General features: G+C 39.2%; 1 protein-coding gene across 1 annotated transcript in view; it reads left to right on the forward strand.

The window, feature by feature from the left end:
• LOC136838203 (uncharacterized) overlaps window positions 1–19,488 on the forward strand; it is a 39,280-nt gene extending 19,792 nt beyond the window's left edge. The window contains 4 exon segments of the mRNA XM_067103075.1: window positions 348–420; window positions 423–488; window positions 1,455–1,594; window positions 11,668–19,488. Of these exon segments, the coding sequence (XP_066959176.1) occupies window positions 348–420; window positions 423–488; window positions 1,455–1,594; window positions 11,668–12,034 (646 nt within the window). The 3' untranslated portion in view covers window positions 12,035–19,488.
• The last annotated feature ends 3,031 nt before the right edge of the window (window positions 19,489–22,519 follow it).

The raw sequence follows: 22,519 nt of genomic DNA on the forward strand, positions 1-22,519 counted from the left end.
CTGAAACCCTTCTGCTTCCTCATTCTTCTTCTTCCTGACTCTTCCTTCCTTCCTCCAAGGAAACCATAAAACCTTCCTTATTGTGTCATTCCCTAATCTTCCCTCCTCCTGAAACCTTCTAGGTACCCTCCTTACTAATTCTCTCTTGATGCTTCCTGATTCTTCTTCCTGATTCTTCCTTCCTTCCTTCCTCCAAGGAAGCCCTAAAACCTTCCTTACTTCATCATTCCTTAATCTTCCCTCCTGCTGAAACCCTACTAGGAACCCTTTCAACCAACTCCCTCTTGATGCTTCTTCATTCTTCCTAATTCTTCTTCTTCCTGACTCTTCCTTCCTCCCTCCCACAGCGCCTACCTCCTGCGGAGGGCGTCAAGGGGCTACGTGGAGTCTGTGTGCCTGGCCAACGGTCCCTTCAGCAATTACTGTACTATGCCCAGGAGACGTCGGACGATGGGCTCATGATGGAATCAGACGTGCCCGTCAAAGAGGTCAGGGTCTTCTCTTTTGGGGGGTTGTGGGTATTGTTGTTGTGGGTATTTGTTGTTATCATTGTTTTGTTTGCTATTATGGAAGGTGATTGTTATTAATATGGAAAATTATTATTATTATTATAAAAATTATGACTATCACTGTCAATTATTCTCATCACTGTCATCATTACCGCTATATTAACACTATCACCATCACTGCCACTATTACAATCACTATCACTACTGCCATCACTATTATAAATAATATCACTGTTATAATGACTATCACTATCATAACTCCTATCACCATCACCATCATTATCCCCACTATCACAATCACTATCATCACTATACCTCACTATCAATATCATCACCATCACCATACCTCACTATTACCATCACTATCACTATCCTCACTATCACCATCACTATCACTACCATTGCTAGCACTATCATCACTATCACCATCAATATCATCACCATCACTATACCTCACTATCACCATTACTATCACTATCACCATCATTATCCCCATCACTATCATTATCATTATCACTATCCTCACTATCACCACCACCATCAGCATACCTCACTATCACCATCATTATCCCCATCACTGTCACTATCCTCACTATCACCATTACTATCCTCACCACTGGCATCACTATCCCCACATCACTATCACTATCTTCATTATAACTATCACTATCATTGCCATCACCATACTATCCTCATTATACCTCACTATTACTATCACTATCTTCATCATCACGATCCCCACCATCACTATCGTCACTATACCTCACTATCACATCACTATACCTCACTATCACATCACTATACCTCACTATCATATCACTACACCTCACTATCACATCACTATACCTCACTATCATATCACTACACCTCACTATCACATCACTATACCTATCACAACACTATACCTCACTATCACATCACTATACCTCACTATCCCCATCACAGATCAAGGAGGGTCCGAGCCCCTACGTGGACGAGCGGAAGGAGCTGACAGTGCAGATCGAGTGGGTGGAGTCACTGCTTCTCTTCCAGGCCACCTACCACAAGTACGACGACGTCACCCGCATGCACAACTACCAGATGAGGTGAGGGGCTCACTGTAGGAGGCACTGGTGTTGCTGGTGGTGGGTGGGTGGGAGGAAGCCTGTTACTTGGTTGGGGCTGGCATTATCGGTTGAGTTATTTACGGAAATTTTTAATAAATATTGATTCTTTATAAATATTGAGGGTTTTCTATATAATCTTTATATATATATTAATTTTATTTGTGTCCTTTGGCTTGGTGGAGGCCTGCTGTCTGGTAGGGGTTGTCGTTATTAGGGTATTTGATGTTTTTTATATTGAAATGTACAGCTTTTTCATGTAATTTTTCCACGTGACATTTTTTACATTCTATTGAAAAAAATTCTATTAACACAATTTTTTTTATAATAGCCTAATTTGCGTCGGGGTCGCCGTTACTGGTTTTGTTTTGTTGGGAAATTTGTCTTGAGTATATCTATAAATTAGTTTATTATGATTTTATTTATATTAATATTTGTGTATTAGTTTACATTAATATTTATATTCAAATTTGTTGTATATTTATTTATATTTATTTCTAATGTGTATTAATATTTATGTAATATTTTACATTAATATTTAACCTTAAATTTATTGTATAATCATTTGAATTTATTGTACATCTAACATACATCTTACCATTTAATATCCATCTCATATGTTGTGCAGGATATTTGAGTTTATTGTAATATACTTTAACAATCTGCAATGTCTGATTTATTGGATATTTCCTGATTAAAATGTGTATTTTAATGAGAAATTGTGCAATAAATCGGATATTTTATATATATTAAATCATTTACACATTTCAACCGGAAAATGTCCAATAAATTTGCGATTTTCATCAGAAAGCATCCATGATATAAATTAGACATTATTAGAAAATATCTGATAAATCAGACATTTTAAATTTAAATATTCCCAATAAATCAGACATTTTAATTATAAATATATCCAATAAATCAGACATTTTAATTATAAATATATCCAATAAATCAGACATTTGAAATTAAAATATTTTCAATAATTCAGACATTTTAAATTTAAATATATCCAATAAATCAGACATTTTATATTTAAACATTCCCAATAAATCAGAAATTTTAAATTTAAATATTCCCAATAAATCAGACATTTTAATTATAAATATATCCAGTGAATCAGACATTTTATATTTAAACATTCCCAACAAATCAGACATTTTAATTATAAATATATCCAATAAATCAGACATTTTAAATTTAAATATTCTCAATAAATCAGAAATTTTAATTATAACTATATCCAATAAATCAGACATTTTAAATTTAAATATTCCCAATAAATCAGACGTTTTAATTATAAATATATCCAATAAATCAGACATTTTAATTATAAAATATCCAATAAATCAGCCATTTTTATTATAAAAACCAATAAATCAGACATTTTAATTATAAATATATCCAATAAATCAGACATTTTAATTATAAATATATCCAGTAAATCAGACATTTTATGTTTAAACATCCCAAATAAATCTGACATTTCAGTTATAAAATATCCAAGAAATCAGACATGTTAATTATAAAATATCCAATAAATCAGACATAATAATAAAAAGATGTCCAATAAACTGGACATTTATCAAAATTTTTATAAAATCAGACAAATAAGAAAATATACAATAAACCAGAGATAAATTTACATTTTAATTTGGAAATACCAAATAACCTGGGCATTTTGGTGATGTAATATCCAATAAATCGGATATTTTAATAGTAGAGGTATAACATTATAAATGAAATTATCTGATTTATTAAATATTTTCTGGTTAAAATGTACATTTATTGGACATTTTCTGATTAAAATGACTAAATTATTTTTATTAAATGAAGTGTCTGATTTATTGGACATTTTCTTATAAAAAGTTCCAATGTTTTGGATACTTCCCAATTAAAACGTTAAATTCATTGGACATTTTTTAATTAAAATGTTAAATTTATTGGACATTTTCTGATTAAAATGTCTCATTTATTGGACACCTTCTTAATCATGTGCCCAATTTATCAAATAATTAAAATGTCCAATATACCGGACATTTTTGTGTGTCAAGTTTATTGGACATTTTCTGTTTAAAACTTCTAATTTATTGTATGTTAATTAAATGCCCAGTTTACCGGACATTTGTTAATTAATTTCCAAGTTATTGGAGATTAATTATAACGTTTAATTTATTGGACATTTCATGCCTAAAACGTCAGGTTTATTGGATATCTTCTAATCAAAATGCCCAATTTATTAAATAATTAAAATGTCCAATATACTGGACATATCTCAATTAAAATGTCCAATTCATTGGATGTTAATTAAAATGTCCAACGTATAAAATATGTAAATTTCAAATTTATTGGACATTTTCTAATTAAAAATGTCAAATTTATTGGATATCTTATTATTAAACCTTATTATTAAAATGTCAAATTTGTTGGACATTTTGTAAACAAAACATCTAATATATTAGACATTTTTAATTAAAATGCCCAATGTATTGGATATTAAAATGTTCATTGTACTGGACATTTGTTAATTAAAATGTCCAGTTTACTGGACATTTTATTATAAAAAATTTTCAAATAACATACACAGACAGACTGTTTTTATTCGGTTAAAATGTCTTAATTGTCCTAATTTATTGTGTTTCTGTTCTCACCATATGTCCAGACCATCTTAGTGGGATATATGTGGGATATATTTGGGTATTTTGGGGTATTTTTAGGGCATTTAGCGTATTTTTGGTATTTCAGGGTATCTTTTGGGTACTCTAGGGAACTTAAGGGTATTTTTGGGTGTTTTATGTTATTTTTTTAGGGTTTTTTGGGTATTTTTAGTTTATTTTTCTGTATTTCGTTAGCATATTTTTGGGTATTTTATGATATTTTTAAGTATTTTCAAGGTATTTTTGGGTATGTTTAGGGTATATTTTTACGATTCTTATGGCATTTTTGGGCATTTTTTTTAGGGTATTTTTGGGTATTTTCAGGATATTTCTCAGGGTATTTTTGGATATTTTTTAGGGTGTTTTTGGTATGTTTGTAGTATTGATTTAAATAAATATAATTCAATTGGTTCTCACTATATGTCCAAACCATCTTCTTGGGACATTTCGGGCTATTTTCGGGACATCTAATTAAATAAATATAAGTAAACCAGGGGTCTAAATTTATTAGTTTATTAATTATTTTCTTCCCGTTTTCACCACATGTGCAGGCCATCTTACTGGGGTACTTTTAGGGCATTTTCTAAATAGATGTTAAATAGATCATAGGTCTAAAATGCCACCTTTTGCTTATTTCATTAATATATGAATTGTTTTCTTCCTGTTCTCACCACATGCCCAGACCATCCTCTCATCTGGGTATTTTTTGGGTCATTTTCGGGAATTTTTGGGCATTTAATTAAATAGATATAAATAAATCAGGGGTCTAAATTTACCAAATTATTTGTGTTCTTCCTGTTTTCACCACATGTCCAGACCAATTTCTCCTTTGGGTACTTGGGTATTTTTGAGTATTTTTAGGGCAATTTTAGGGTATTTCTAGAGCATTTTCTAAACAAACATGAATAAATCATGGGTCTAAAATAGCATGTCACTTTATTTATTAATTTATTTCTTCCTGTTTTCACTACATGTCCAAACCATCTTCTCAGAATTTGGGTTTATTTTGGGGTATTTCTGGGGCATTTCCTAAACACACAAGAATACATCTTGGGTCTAAAATGGCATATTTCACTTTATTTATTTCCTTCTGTTTTCACCATATGCCCCAGACCACCATCTTTTCAGAATCTGGGGTATTTTTGGGGTACTTCGGGGCATTTTTAGGGTATCTGATAAACAAATGTTAAATAAATCATGGATCTTAAATGTCATGTTTCTATCTCTTAATTTATCAATTGTTTTCTCCCTGTTATCACCACATGCCCAACCATCTTCTCAGAATTTGGGGGTATTTTGGGGAATTTCTGGGTATATTTTGGGTCATTTACTAATCAAACACGAATAAATCAGGCATCTAAAATGTCATATTTCACTAATTTATTCATCCACTAATTTTTTCTTCCTGCTTTCACCACACGTCCAAACCATCTTCTCCTGTGGGCATTTTTTGGGTAACTTTGGGTATTTTGGGGGCATCTGATAAAATATATATAATAAATAAATCATGGGATTACATTTATCAATTTATTAATTGTGTTCTTCCTGTTTCACTACATATCCAAACCACCTTCTCAGAATTTGGGGTATTTTTTGGGGTATTTTTTGGGGCATTTTCTAAAACATGAATAAACCAGGGGTCTAAAATGGCAAATTTCTTTCTTCCCCCTCCCCCCCACACTTTTTTTTGTCAAAGTGTTATAGGACTTTGCTAAGGGAAAGGGGCATGAGAAAGGCAGCCGCTGCCCGACACCGCAATAATATGGATTAGGTACGACTGCTTTCTCCGATCTCCTCCTACCTCCTTTCCCTTTCCCTTCTTCCCCTTGCCCATAACTGACCTTGACCTCTGTTATACAATTCAGGACCTCTTTATAATCCGGGGTCAAAGGTCAAAAGGTGTTTTTTATAAAGATTTTCATAGAGCAACGATTCACGCAGTTTCGCGGACGGAGTTTCTCGCGCCGTTTCGTCTTCGAGTCGGAAACAGAATCCTGTTGCCTGGGCCTATTGTGGTCTGACCTGACCGGGCCTGCTGGGAAGGGAGGCGACAATGCACCCTTCTTCACCTCCAGGTCCTCTTTCTGTAACAGCTTCCCCTGGGTAGACCTCCCTATTCCTCCTGCTCTAGCCTCGTAGGACTACATCGCTCCCTCCTTCATCAGGCTTTTTCCCACTGGAGACGTAGACGGGACAAGCGTACATCAAGGGACAGCACCCATGTCAGGAGGAGATCCCACTTCCCGCTCCCCTCGGAGGTCGGCACAGGAACGGCAGAGCACGCCCTCGGGCTGGGCTCCACGAAGACCTCAGATGTTGCCGCTACAGGGCTAGGTCTAGCGACAGAGCCTCTGAACCCCAATCAGAGAGGTGGGACAGAGACTCCGGGCCCTTTTCCAGACTCCCCACCCAACTCCGACCACAAGACAAGGTCCTCCCCTTCAGCGGTGCTCCCAGAGTTACACCCTGCAGATGGGCAACAGGAACATACAGTGGGCAGGGCTGAGAGGGTCACCCGTAGACAGACCTCCTCCAGTAGGGAAACGCTGACAACCCCGAACGCCAACAAATGGACGGTGTGGCCGCAATATAGGGTGGAGGAGTGGACAGCAGCAGCCCTGAAGCTGGGTTTCAGACTGCCCTTCTGCGCCAGGAAAGCCCCTCTGCGGCTCGGCACCATCTCACTCCCGTCCTGCTGGCCAGACTCGCCGAAGGGGAGAGCCCTGAAGAAGGAGACTGAAGTGATGATACAGAAGGGGACGGTGGCGGTTGTGTCTTACAACTCCTCTAGAAACTTCCTTTGGCGAGGCATCTGGTGACAGACCTTCGGCCTTAAATGAGCACCTACAATGGATGCCCTTTGTGATGGACACACCACAATCAGTCCTGGCATCTTTAAGAGATGGGGACATCGTGATCTCAGTCAGCCTGCAGGATGCTTACCTCTGCATCCCCCATTCCCCTGGGCTCCAGGAAATACCTCGGGGGCCTAGGTTGTCCACTGCGGGAATCTGCCTCTACACCTGGTACTACGCCCTTGGAGGGTGGCTTAGGTGGGTCTAATACCCTCACAAATTCTCAGCTTCTGTACCTGGTACCGTGCCTTTGGGGGGTTGCAGCTTAGGAGGGTCAAATACTCTCACGAAAGCGTACGTTCGTATCCCCAGGAAAAATACAAATTAAAAAAATTGTAATTTGTTCCAGCGGGAATACACCCCTATGCTTTCGTCAGCGGAGGCTGACTCTTCTGCAGGAGGATGACCTGTTGCTTCTGCTCCCCGATGGGCATGCCCCTTGTATGAGGGAATTCCTGAAGGCACTGCCCGCAGGTTGATGCAGACATAGGCCTAGCTATGAACATTCACATTAGAATATCAGTCTTGTATGCACCAGTACATCTTGATGCTTTCATGGGTCCTCTCATCCCCTGTGGGAGAGCTCCCCTTCTTCAGGAGGAGGGTAAGGTTCGATGCCTTACACCACCTGTAGGGCTGCTACCTTGGGACCCAAGGCATGTGTCCAAAAGACTTGTGGGTTAAATCCCTCTGGTAGAAGGAAGTGAAGGTGGTCTGGTGCCTCCAAACACCCACCTTCAGCTCCGATGTCATGGGCCTTTACTTTTGCTTGGAACTCCCTTGTCCCTGCTGAAGTCGTAGGCTCCAGGTCTCCAGGTGGCTGTCCTCTCCAGGCATTTTCCTAAGGCTCTCGCTGAAGTCCTTCAGGGAGGTGACTGATGCTTTCTAGGGAAGCTGTAAGACACAACCTCCACCATCCCCTTCTGTACCACCACTTCGATCTCCTTCTGCAGGGCTCTCCCCTTCCGTGAGTCTGGCTGGTAGGATGGGAATGGGGTAGGTCCCCAGCTTCAGGACCGATACTACCCGCTCCTCCACCTCGTATTTCTGCCACACCGTCCACTTTTTGGCATTTGGTGGTGTCAGTGATGGCTGCTGAGGGGTTCCTAGGTCTAGGTGATGTCTGATGTGAGCCACCAGGTCCATAAACCCTCACTCTTCCTTGGGGATATCCCTAGGTCCTCCTGGCCTATGGGGTTTACCACTCTTCTCTCCGCCTCTCATCTCTCCTACTCCAGTGTGGCTGACGACAAGGTTTCCCTTGCTGAAGTAGGTGGTCTGTCTACGGGTGACCCTCTCCGCCCTGTCTACTGTACGCTCCTGTTGCCCATCTGCAGGGTGGAACTCTGGAAGCGCCACTGAAGGGGAGGACCTTGTCTTGTGGTCGGAATTGGGCGGGGAGTCTCGAAAAGGGCCTGGACTCTCTGTCCTGCCTCTCCGATTGGGGTCCAGAGGCTCTGTTGCTAGACCTAGCCCTGGAGCCGCAACACCTGTAGTCTTCGTGGGAACCAACCTGAGGGCGTGCTCTGCCATTCCTGTCCCATCCCTCCATGGGAAGTGGGATCTCTTCCTGAATGTGGGTGCTATCCTTAGATGCATTCCAGTTCTGATCTCGTCTCTCCCGTAGGAGGCATGGCAGGAGGGGTAGGAGGTCCCAGTGGAAGCCAGTACTGGAGGAGGAACTACCCTGAGAAGAAGGCTCATCATTGCCTCCCTAGTGGGTCAGGTCAGGTCAGGCCACAGGCCTAGCAGACAGGGTTTTTGCTTTCGATCAGAAACAACCTTGCGCGAGAGACTCCGTCCGCGAGAGCGTGGGTTCGATTCCCTTTGCAAGAATTTTGTTTGTGTCTATCAACCTTGACATCAAAGGTCAAACATTTTTTAGACAACTGACCTTGACTTCATTTATAACAATCCAGGACTCCTTTATAATTGGGGTCAAAGGTCAAGGTTATTTTAGATTTTTCTGGCACCTATTAATCATCGATTTTCACCTCCCCCCAAAAAGTTTATTGTGTAATACAGTAATTTATTAATACATCATTTGCATGTTTCTATATTTATATATATATATATTTTAAAAAAAAGTCCCTCTTCCCAATAGTACAGTCCTGAAGGTTCTTAGTTTCCTTTTTAGACTTTTTCTTTAGACTTTTCTAGACTATTTTTGGGGGGTTAGACTTTGTTTAGTCTTTCATTGTCATCACCATCATTATTATCATCATTATCACTATCACTGTCGTCTTTGTCAACTGTTTTGTGTGTGTGTCTGTCTGTTCGTGTTTAATCATTATTATTATCATTATCATTATTATTATTATTATTATTATTATTATTATTATTATTATTATTATTATTATTATTATTATTATTATTATTTAAACAGAATGATTTTATACCTGAAAATGCTTTTACGAAAAAGGGGGCAGGGTGACTTTTGATTGGCTGGCTGGCCACGTTCACGGAGTTCTCCCATTGGTTGGTCGAGCAACAGAGGCGCTGATTGGCTGGCCACAGTTATGGAGCTCTCTCCTGTTGGCTGGCTGAGCAATGGAGGTCCTGATTGGCTGGGTCTGGGTCGTTCTCATACTAAGAATAAGAAGGCCGTCGCAGCCCTGAAGAGCATCATTCAGGGTCACGCTGCCGTCGGGGATTGGTGTGGCATTCCTCGCAATCTGTTGGTATTTGGTGTTTGGGGGCAATGCCCTTACGTGTTCCCTCCTGTAGTACGGACATGCCTGGGCCCCATTTTCGTGTAGACTGACACTGGTGATCCTCCTGGAGAGAGAGGCAAGAGTCATGGTCATGCTGACGTAGGAATGGATGGAGGTTTCCATTCTCGGGGCACGGCATTTGGCGGACTGCCCCTCCTCTCTCCTTCAGTGAGATCGCTCCTGATGGCTGTGGGGCTGTTCCTCGAGAGGGACCGGGCAGTCCTCTGATCCTTGTAGCAGATCCTAATGACGTGGGATTCCTGCCGCTCCTGAGGGCTGTGGGACTATTCCTCATGAAGTACCAGGCTGCCCTCCGATCCTCAAGACAGAAGGTAAGTACGTGGGTTTTCTGCTGCTCCTGACGGATGTGGGGCTGTTCGTCACAAGGTACCAGGCTGTCTTCCAATCCTCATAGCAGCGCATTAGGTCAACCACAGCACCTTCTTCAGTAGGGGTTACGTGGCCCCAAGCTATGTTCCTCAGGGCTGGCTGCCACATCTTTCTTTACTAGTGTTCACGTATCCCCTGTCGAGAGAGTTTAATGGCCGTCTCACTCTTGGGGAGCGGAGAGCGTGGTTCTAATGGCGATACCACCTACCAAAGGCATTTCTCATCACCCCGTTATGTAAGAGTACCTGTTACCCACCAGGGTTCAGGCAACATGTTCGAGCTGAAGGAAAGTTGTATTCCATGTGGTATTGTCAAGAGAAGGAGCCGTGGTCGACCTCAGGACCTACTATGAGAAACAGAGGGCTGTCTCTTGACCTTAGGATCTACTGGAAGGAATGGATGGCTGACCTTTGACCTTAGGATCTACTGGGAGGAATGGAGGGCTGCCCCTTGACCTTTGGACCTACTGCAAGGATCAAAAGGGTGTCAAGTATTTCACAAGGAAAAGCAAGGGGCGTCGTCTGCCCAAAGCCAGCCAATCGGTGCCTCCGTTCCCCGGCCAGCCAATCGGAGAGCTCCGTGGCCGGGGCCAGCCAGCCAATCAAAAAGTCATTTCTCTCCCTTCTTTATTATTATTATTATTATTATTATTATTATTATTATTATTATTATTATTATATAAAAAGGTCATTTCCTATCTTCCCCAAACAAACATAAATAATAATAATAATAGTAATAATAATAATAATAATAATAATAATAATAATAATAATAATAATAATAATAATAATTAGACACAAATTTCAAGGTCATATTTGTTCAAATTATTTTTTCTTAAGTGACCTTTGACCTCAGGTGAAGGTCCAAACAGACAGAAACAGACGCAATGAAACTAACAGATGTAAATATTGTTATGTATATATATATTTTATATGCCATAGTTTAACCATAGTCTAACTGTAGTGTAACCCAAGTTTCATTATAGTTTAGCCAAAGTCTATACATGGGTTAACCATAGTCTAACACAATTTTAACCGTAGTCTAGCAAAATTTTAACCATAGTCTAACCACAGATAAATATTTTCCCCCAATAAGAATTTAAGTTTAGCCATAGTCTAACCATAGTTTAACCAAAATTCAAACATTGTTTAGCCATAGTTTAACCACAGCCTAGAATAGTCTAACTAAATTTTAACCATAGTCTAAGCATAGTTAGACCTATATTTTCCCCCAATAAGAATTTCAGTGCTATACTCCAACCATAGTTTAATTATACATTAACCACAATATAGCCATAGTCTAGAATAGTCTAACCATATTTTTCCCCCAACAAAAATTTAAGTGCCACAGTTTAACTGTACTTTAACCATAACCATACGTTAGCCACAGCCTAGAATAGCCTAACCGTAGCCTAACCGTCGTCTAACCTCCCCCCTCAGGAGGGAAATCACGGCCCTGGAGGCGGAGAACTTCAGCCTGGAGCGTCAACTCTTCAGCTACCAGAAGTCCATCGCCTACGCCCACTCCAGGGGCGGGGTAGTCGTTAACGACCCCAACAACGACTACGGCCACCACCGCCACCACGGCGTCGGAGTGGTTGGCGGTGGGGGTGGGGGCCACCACCACCAACAGCACGTCAGGGCCCATCACCACTACGCCAATGGGAAACGGGGTGCGGGCGTGGGGCTAGGCCTAGTGGGCGGGCCGGACGACTACGCTCCGCAGGACGACGAGGAGGACGACGAGGACGACTACGATTACCCGCAATGCCTCTCGGTGAGGGAGAGCAACCCCCTGACACCCTGAGGGACCGACATAATGGCCGCCGCTACCTGTGATGCCCCTGGGGGGACTGGGTTCTCAGGGGAAGGAGCCTACGTCACTTGATCGACCCCCTAAGCAATGTCGGCTGTCCTCGATGCCCGGTTACCCACAATGCTCCGGGGGAGGGAATTAATTATCCCCTTAAGGGACCGATGCTCCCTCCCACGATACCCCAGGGGCCAATACGCCATCACTGATTAATAATAATTAGAGATAATTAATGATAATTAAACCTCAAAGCAACCACTATCAACCCCTTAAAAGAAGTAGATAGTTGTTTTCAAACCTGTTTTAAATATTTTGATGGTTTATGTGTTCTCGACCTTGATCCAAGGTCAGAGGTTTTTCAAAGGTGGTCCTTTCCTTCCTCCCTCGATACTTAAACCGAGTTTTAAATCATTTCAAACCAAAGATTTTCCTTTTCAAAAGAAGCCGGAGCTCTACAGAAAACGGGATGTCATTGAAATACCTCCTTGATGTCTGAACCAGACTTAAACCAAGTTTAAACCAAACTTTAATTACTTTCAAAACTTAAGGCAAAGTTCTACGAAAAGATCTAAATGAGCCGGCGGCAAACGTCGTCGACGGAGAAAACGACGGGACATCATCCAAGGCCAGACTAAAACATTTTCTTGAAGTACAAAAAAGTATATAAAAACTTATATATATATATTTATCCCATATATAAATATATCATTCCACTTATAGGTGTTAGGATCCGTAGGTTCGATGTTTTTTCTACAGAGCGTTTAAAATGGCAAGTTGGCGTTTCTCGCTGGCCATCTCAATGGTACGTTAGGCACGTCTTGGGCATTTAAATGGTATGTTATCACATCTCGAGCATTTAAATGGTATGTCTAGTTGCAGGCATTCGAATGGTAAGTCAACAAATCTTGGGCATTTAAATGGTATGTCCTCACACCTCGGGCATTTAAATGGTATGTCAGTCATGTTGTGGGCATTTCAATGGTACGTCAGTCACATCTCAAATGTATAAATGGTACGTCACAATGCAAGCATTTGAATGGTACTTCAGTCATGTCTAAGTCGCTTAAATGGTACATCAAATATAGGGCATTTAAATGGTATGTCACACATCTTAGGCAATTAAATGGTACGTCAGTTATAACTCAATCATGTCATCATGTCTTGGGCATTTGAATGGTGCATCAGTCAAGTCTTGGGCATTTCACTGGTATGTCACACATCTAGGGCATTTAAATGGCACATCATCCTGTCTTGGGCATTCAAATGGTACTCGAGTCATGTGCAGAGCATTTCTGTCACATGTCCTGGGCCCTTAGATGGAATGCAACATTTTGGGCATATGAATCGTACATCCCACTACAATTGAACGGTATGTCATATCCATAAGCATTCACATGCTATGTCATATGCCAAGTATTTAATTGGTACACATATAGAGCATTTAAATGGCATACCAGTCATGTCTCGAGCATTTAAGTAGTGTGCCAGTCGCATCTCTCAAACATTTAATGGCACCTCACAAGTAGTAAAGTGTTTAAATGGCACATCATGTCTTGAACATTTAAATGGAAGGTCAGTCATGTCTCAGACATTTAAGTGCTACTTCAGTCATGTGTAGAGCATTTAAGTGGTGCATCAGTCATGTTTAATCATTTAAATGGTACGTCAGTCACGTTTTGGGGATTCAAATGATGTGAGTCAAATCTTGGGGATTTCAACGGTAGGTCAGTCACATCTCTCAAGCATTAAGTGTTACGTCACCTGCAGGACATTTGAATGGTACGTCTGGTGTCTTCGGCATTTAAATAGTACGTCAGTTGTGTCTCTCAAGCATTTAAATGATATGTCACATGCCTTGGGCATTTAAATGGAACGTAAAGCCTCGGGCATTTAAACAGTACATCACCCACAGAGCATTTAAATGGTGCGTCTTGTCTCCTGGACGTTCAAATAGTACGTCAGTCACCCTTAGAGCATTTAAAAGGTATTACAGTCAAGTCCCGCCAAGCATTCAAACAGTGCTTCTGGCATTTACTAAACATTTCTGGCATTTAAGTGGCACAGTTTAAAGGTCTCCGTTTCTCGTAGTTTACGTAGCCTCTGCTCAAAGTCCGTTTCGTCTCCACTTCTCACCCTAACTCGTAGTTTTTGTCTCGCGACCGTTTTCTTTTCGCTCGACCCAACGCGTAGTTTTTTTAAAACCGTAGTCTGAATGGAACTTTTTTAAAGTCGTAGTTTCAAAGACTATTTTAACCGTAGTTTAAAGAGCTCTGTTCTTGAAGCGTAGTTTTAATGACTTTTCGATCATAGTTTTAAAAACTTTTTGAAGATTGTAGTTTGAAAGACCTATTTTAATCATAGCTGAACTAGCTTCTTTTTTAATCCGTAGTTTGGACATTTAAAACCATAGTTTAAACATTTTTCAAAACCATAGTTTGAACTTTTTTCTAAACCATAGTTTAAAAAATCAAACCATAGTTTAAAATTTTTTTTTAAACTACAGTGTAAATGTTTTAAAACCATAGTTTACATATTTTAAAACCATAGTTTAATTTTTTTTAAACCATGGTTTAAAAAATTGTAAACCATAGTTTAAAAAACTTAAACCATCGTTTAATTTTTTTTAAAACCATAGTTTAAAATTTTTGTAAAACCGTGGTTAAAAAAATTTTAAACCCTAGTTAAAAAAAAAAAATTTTAAACCATAGTCTATAAAAAATTTTTTGAAATTGTAGCTTAAAAAAACGATTTCAACCATAGTTAAAACACCCTATTATTTTTAAAATCCACAGTTTAAACAATTTAAAAAAAACCATAGTTTAAAGTTTTTTCTTTAAACCGTAGATAAAAAAACTCGTCCCTGAAAACCATATTGTGATGTTTTACATATCCGTAATTTCATTAAGTTGATTGCAGGAATATATATATATACGTCGTTATGAGAACTATATAGACACGTTGGTCAGCGGTTCGACACATATCACTTAGCGGAGAAAAATATACGCACACGCGACGGATGAAAACGTTCGTGGAAAAGTATATCCGAAGAATGAAAAAATATATATAATGCAAAATGTCTTTGAAGAAGAAATACATCTTTGAACAGAAATATATTAAAAAAAATAAACCGGTATGGAAAAAAATTTCTGACGCTTTGAAGTACTTGAAAGGAAATACATCTATAGAATAAACCAGTGGAAAGATACTTTCAATGATTAAAAACATCTCTGAAAAAGAAATAAACAGTGTGGAAAAACATTTCCCAAGAACAGAAGCGGAAATGTCTTACGAACATTTGCAAAGACATTCGTGTAGAAGCATTCGCTCTCCTTCCTCCTCAAGTTTCCGTGTCTTAATTTTAGCGATATCTAAGCTGTCCATGTTTACTATCAAGATATACACATACACACATACATACATACATTCTGGTATACATACAGTACATAATTATGCAGTATAAACATGCATCATGTGTACATGACGAGATAGAAATATACACACACGTATACCCACGCTTATATACACGTACATACATATATGGATATACAGCATACATAAGTATATCACACACACACACATATATATACGTACATATACGTACAATGTATACGATAGAAATATTCACACACATACACACATCCACATATGCAGACACAGCGCACATAAGCACAGGCATCACGTACACGTATATACTGGCATACGTACACACGCGTGCACGCATGTGTACGGCCACTGTAAGAGTATCCTTCTGAAACACATATATAAGTATATATTGGTATGGATTTTCCGAATAAGATAGCCAAGTCGATAGTTCTCTCACATAGAAGCTATTTGGGGAGAAAGATGGTCCTTTGAAATAGCTGCTATTAGGAGAGAGATCATTCTCTTAAATAGCCTCTATTAGGAGAGAAAGACTGTTCTTTTAAGTAGCTGTTATTAGCAGAAAGAAAATTCCCTTCAATAGCCACTGTGAGGAGAGATAGACGGTTCTCTTAAGTAGCAGCTGTTGGGGAGAGAAAGTTCTCTAAAATAGCAGCTAACAGGAGAGAAAATTCTCTTAAATATCGGCTATTAGAAAGGTAGTTCTCTTAAACGGCTGGTATTGGGAGGGATGGCTCACTTAAATAGCAACTATTAGGAGAGAGATACTTCTCTTAAATAGCCGCAATTAGCAAAGAAAGATGTTTCTCTTAAATAGGTGCTATTAGGAGAAAAAGATGGTTCTCTTAAATAGCAGCTATTAGTAGAAAGATAGTTCTCTAAAACAGCTGCTATTAGGAGAGAGGTATCTCTCTTAAATAGCTGCTATTAGGGGAGAGATGGTTCTCTAAAATAGCAGCTGTTAGGAAAGAAAGGTAGTTCTCTAAAATAGCTGGTATTAGGAGAAAAAGATGGTTCTTTTAAATAGTCACTATTAAGAGAGTGATGGTTCTCTTAAATAGCTGCTATTAAAAGAGGTAGCTCTCTTAAATAGCTGCTATTAGGAGAGAAAGTCCTCTCCAATAGCCCTCTTCCGTTCGCAATAGAATCTCTAGTCCCAACAGCCGTTCGAAGAAGCGTAGATGTAATAAAAAGCAGTAGCGAGTCAATAGCCGAGATAATAGCCGGGCTATTTTTTTCTTCCGCCGCCGTAGGTTCGAACCCAGTTCCAGTAGATCTTTTGGAGGAATCTGTAGTAGACGTTTCGCCAACACTTTCACTTCCATCCTCAGGAGTTGATTGTCTATGGAAATATTTCCTGAATGAATATTATTTGATATTCAATACTTAATAAGGAGTATCTTTTAGTACTTAATATTTGATATTGGTTCAGCCAATTTTTGAATGTTTTTATTTTGTCACGTTTGTTGTGGTAAAGCGAAGTTTTATTTTTTTCTGTCGTGAATTAACGTTAAGTCTAAAACTCATTTGTGTGTGATTATTTAATGTGAAGATTGTCTTTTTGTTCACCACTGACCTTAACCCCTTGACTTTCTCTCTCTCTCTCCCTACACACACTCGTGGCTTCGACTTGTTCCGCCTCATACAGTGTTGCCAAGTCAAACCTCTTCTGGTAGATGTTTTCTCGACTAAGATGAGTACAAGCTCTTCGTAAGGCAGGGGTGGGGGGGGGGCGTCAATTCCCTAGGCAGGCGGGGTTTCCATTCAGATAGCTCCATTCTCTCCCTATTTCCGGATCCCAACAGACAATTAGCGACACAAGCCAACGTAACAATATCCGTTAGTTGACTAGCCATGCGGAACAAGACGTGCGATACTCAATGTTCTGCCCCTATACGTTAGTCTCCGCCCTCTTGCACTGCCCCCACAATGCCAACAACCAATGAAAGATCTACTTGCCCTGCCCCCACAAAACCAACAGCCAGCCAGAGGGCTACTTGCCCCGCCCCCCAAATGCCAACAACCAATCAGAGAGCTACTGTACGACAAACTATTCAATCCCGAGTCCCGTTTTATCAAAGGTGTTTAAATCTTCCAATCGTAGTACAGATCATAGGAGCCACAGTAGTAGGAGCCATATTAGGAGCCATGGCTCACCTAGAGAGAATAATCATTGCCTCACGGAGGTGTCTTTTCCAGCCTCATTTTTTATATATATATATATACACGCGCGTGACCCTCCTCATCATGAGGGAGGCGTGGCCTCGCTTGCAACTCCGCCCCTCGCCAGAGAGCCGCGTGGCGTGGCTGCAAGGAGGCCCCGCCCCCAGACTCGTATCCAACTTTGTATTTTCTCACTTGTCTTTTTTGGAACTTGCGTACCGTACTTGTATCGTCCTCCCATACGAGCGACAGCAGCCGATGTGTGACGTGTTTTCGTGTATCTGTCGAGGTGACGAACGAATGTTTTTTTTTTGACGAATGGGTTTTTTCGTAAAAGTTTTAAAAAGAGTTTTTAGTGACAGCAATATTTCGTTAGTAAAACAAAATATATCTATATCTACATATAAATCTATATATATATATATTTTTGTGTGGCAAAGTGACACGAACTCATTATTTACCGTGCAAATTTTTTTGCGTTGAGTAAAAAAAAAAAAGTTTCATGAGCTTTAGAAGAAAATAAAATAAAAGAAGACGAAGTTGCAAAGCCAGAGGCGATTTGTAGTAGGCATCGTCAAAGTAACTCACGCACGCACGCACGAGCGGTGGACGAATGAACGAATTGTAGCAGCAGCAGCAGCAGCAGCATCAGTAGCAGAAGAGGTCTCTGCCGCCCTCTCCTCCCTCCCCTCCTTCCTTCCGCAATGGATCAACACACACACATCTCCGATGACGTCCACGATGTAGCACTTACGACGCGCGCGTGCTCACCCGCTCGCTCACCACGTTCGAATCTATTTTCCTCTCCGCCTTCCCCTCTGCCCTTCTTCCCCCCACTGCGGACCGTTCGCTATGTTTCGTGTGGTTTCTGTCTTACGAACCCCACCCATCCAACTCCTCACCCTCCGACTCTAAATCCTCGTTCGCCGTGAACGAGGAATATTTTTTATTGCAGCCGCTGTCGTCAACCGACCTATAGTTTTCGATAATCCCTCCACACTCGCTCTGGTCTCTCGTTGCGTCGCCGCGTGCTGGGGTCGTTAGTTGTAGTTCCTTCGGGGCTCACTTTCTGCAATCTCGAGTCGCTATTCATGCGCTCACGTCCATTATTTCGTGAAGGCAGCAGCGAAGTATGAGCCCAGATTACATTGAAAGCTGTACAGTTGAAAGCGATGGTTGGCTGATCTTGTAATCGTCAGCATACATTAATGGCTGACTTACTTGCATAACAAGCTACAAGCATTATCGCACAGGGTTAAAATATTGAGAATTACAGAAAGTATTGTGTGGCTGAAAGTGACTATACACTCACAAAAGCTGCTCTTAAGGGATAAAATGTTTAAAAAAGCAGAACGAAATTGGTAAGAGAAAGTTGCAAACATTAGCTGAAAGGGTTAAAACGTACACATAAAAACCTCAAAGTGAAATCAGTATGGATCAGCACGAACCGGCCTTAAGGGTTAATGCACAAACAAAGCCTGAACGAAATCAGTACGAAAGCACGGTTATGAACTTTACCCTGAAGCGTTACCGGCACGAACCAGCAAGTGAAGGGTTAAAACGTAAGAAATAAACCCCACTACGAAGTTGGTACGAAGCCCGTGAGAACCCCACTGTGAACCCCCCACACGAACCCACGCATGGAGCCAGAAAGAATCGCGCGGCGTGCGTGGTCGTCACGCATTCACCCGCGCACGTACGCGTACTCGCGCATGTCTCTCCAGACTCTCTCGCTCTCTCCTATGTGTTCACAACTCAGCGTCCCTTTTCTAAATGATATTTTTTGGCAACACTGCTCTTCAAAAAACTCACTTACGTAGGATTTGTATGAAAAGAGAAATAATGAAATATAATACATCGCTTTAAAAGATTTAAAAAATAATAAAAAACTATTTTGAAAAATATGCTGGGAGTTTGATTTCAACCTTTGGAATGATGATAAAATGTTTTGTGGTTTGATTTGAACCTTCAAAAATGAAAAAAATATTCTCTTGTGATCTTGTGATAATCACAACAAAATTATATGGGAAGTTTAGCAAAGCATTCTAAAGAAGCAATGATCATTTCAAAGAATTTCCTTGACTCAAAAAGGACCTCAAAGCATGCAAATGCTGCCAGAAGCTTTTAAACCCACAGCAGTATTGCAAAGCATCTAAAACCAGATGGTGCATTACAAAGCATTTCAAAGTACTGCAGCAACTGTCCCTCAAATACAAAGATTTATTAAAGAATTCTGAGGATTTGAAAGCATTTCAGATTAACAGTGAAACGTTCAAAGCACCCCAAAAATGCTTTGATTATTTCAAAGCATCTGAAACTACTGGTAAGTATGAAAAAGCATTTCAAAGCATCACAGCACCGTTCTTTTAAATGCAAAGAGTTACAGAGGACTTCAAAGCATTTAAAAGATTTAGGAAACATTTCACAGCACTCAGGAAAAACTTTGGCTATTTCAGAAGCATCTGAAAATACTGGTAAGTATTAAAAAACATTTCAAAGCATCACAGCAACTTTCCCTTAAATGTAGAGAATTCCAAGAATTTCAAAGCATTTAAGTATACTGCAAAATGTCCAAAAACATTCCTGATCATTTATAAAAGCATTTCAAAGAACATATTCAATAACTGCAAAGGATTCCAAAGCATTTTGTGAGCATTACATAACATTCCAGAGCCCTTAGCAAGCATTAACAAGCCTTCAAAATATTTACGGGACATTTCAACAGGATTTCAAAGGACTTTGAAGCCTTTTGTCAGCATTTCCAAGCATAACAGGACATTCCATAGCATTTTACAAGCATTTCCAGGCCTTTGTAAGCATTTAAGGACATTTCAGTGCCTTTTATAAGCATTAAAGGATATTTCAAATGTTTTATTCCGACTCATTCAGAACAAGCGTAGCATTTCAATTCGTCACTGTTATCGTATAGCCTAAACGATCCGAAACGTAATGACCCAAATCGTTGCCTAAGTCTTATGCTACGACACCCAGGTTACTTTGTTCTTACGCTGATTCAAATTATAATTATATCAATACATTGCGGCGTTGTTATTAACTAAACTAACAATCTCTATTTTGCGACCCTTGTCCAAAGCACACCGCAGGAAATTCTCCTTACATATCTCCCAAAGGAAGTTTCCCTAAATGTACTTTAAGGTGAATAGGAATACTTAAGTGGATTTGTAGACATTCTTGAGTCCCCACTAGCTCGAACCACTCGGTATCAAAGTTATGAAGAGGCTAACTTCACGGCCGTCTTTGAAAGACACCAAACCTTCGACTAACTACCGGACTCAACAGCCAATACCGGTAGTTAAGCAGTATTACACACGAAACAGTTAAAGCAACGCCCTTCATTACTAAATACGAACACAACAAAACATAATATCCTTCTCCTACATAACACGCATTTCCACCTTACGTAAATTTCGAGAGAATATATAAAACTATACTACAACTTGCGGAAAAGAACAATCTCTCTTGTCGAAGGTTCGACATGTTTCAGTGCCTTTCATAAGCATTTTCAAGCATCTGCAAGCACCAAAGGACGTTTTAAAGCAGATTTCCAAGGCCCTCTGTGAACATTTACAAGCATTAAAGGACATTTTAAAGCCTGTTATGAGCATTTGCAAGTATTTTTGACCATTGCAGGACATTTGGAAACATTTCAAAGCCTTTTATGAGCATTTGCAACCATTTTACGAATTACACGACATTTCAAAGAATTTTATGTTCCTTTCCAAGCATTTACGAGCATTACAGGACATTCAATGCATTTTAGAGATTAAATAACATAAAATGAATCCATTCACTTACTTTGGGGGTCAAAGGTCAGCCAGCATTTCGAGGGTCCTCGAAATCTGGAAAACAAATGCAGCTTTTTATGGCAAGACTGATGTGAATTGTTAATTACGTAAGTGATAAATAATAAATTATTGTTTTTAAAATTTTTTTGTTATTATTATTATTATTATTATATTTTTAGCTTTTGGAATTTATTTTATCATTTTTTTACTTTACATAAATGTGGATTTTGTATTTTATTATTATTATTATTATTATTACTTTACAAATATAAGATTTAAATTCTTTCATCATTAAGTTATTAAACGGTTTATGAGTGTAAGATTTAACTTATTTTATCATTAAGTCATCAACTACTGAACGAAGGTAAGATTTGAACATTTTCATCTTGACGTTATTAACAGTCTGCTGATGGCAATAGCTAACGATGTCCTTTATCAAATCATTAACCAGGTAATATCAGTGAAATTTCCACATCTTCGCCAAGATATTAACCACTTGAAAGAGTCAGAATTAAAGAGTTTTCTCTAAGTTAATAAAAGTAAGGTTTAAACATCTCCATTATCAACTCATCGACCACACAATGAAAGTAAGATTAAGATGTTTTCATTGAGTCATTAACCAGTTAATAAAAGTAGGATTTAAACATTACCACCATCAACTTATTAACCACTTAATAAAAGTAGGATTTAAACATTACCACCATCAACTTATTAACCACTTAATAAAAGTAGGATTTAAACATTACCACCATCAACTTATTACCCACTTGATAAAAGTAGGATTTAAACATTACCACCATCAACTTATTAGCCAGTTGATAAAAGCAGGATTTAAACATTCCACTACCAACTTATTAACCACTTGATAAAAGCAGGATTGAAACATTCCACTACCGACTTATTAACCACTTGATAAAAATAGGATTTAAGCATTCCATTGCCAACTTATTAACCACTTGATAAAAGCAGGATTTAAACATTCCATTACCAACTTATTAACAACTTGATAAAAACAGGATTTAAACATTCCACTACCAACTTATTAACCACTTGATAAAAACAGGATTTAAACATTACCACCATCAACTTATTAGCCACTTGATGAAAGCAGAATTTAAACATTCCATTA

This window comes from Macrobrachium rosenbergii, unplaced genomic scaffold, assembly GCF_040412425.1.
Source record: "Macrobrachium rosenbergii isolate ZJJX-2024 unplaced genomic scaffold, ASM4041242v1 171, whole genome shotgun sequence".
NCBI lineage: Eukaryota > Metazoa > Arthropoda > Malacostraca > Decapoda > Palaemonidae > Macrobrachium > Macrobrachium rosenbergii.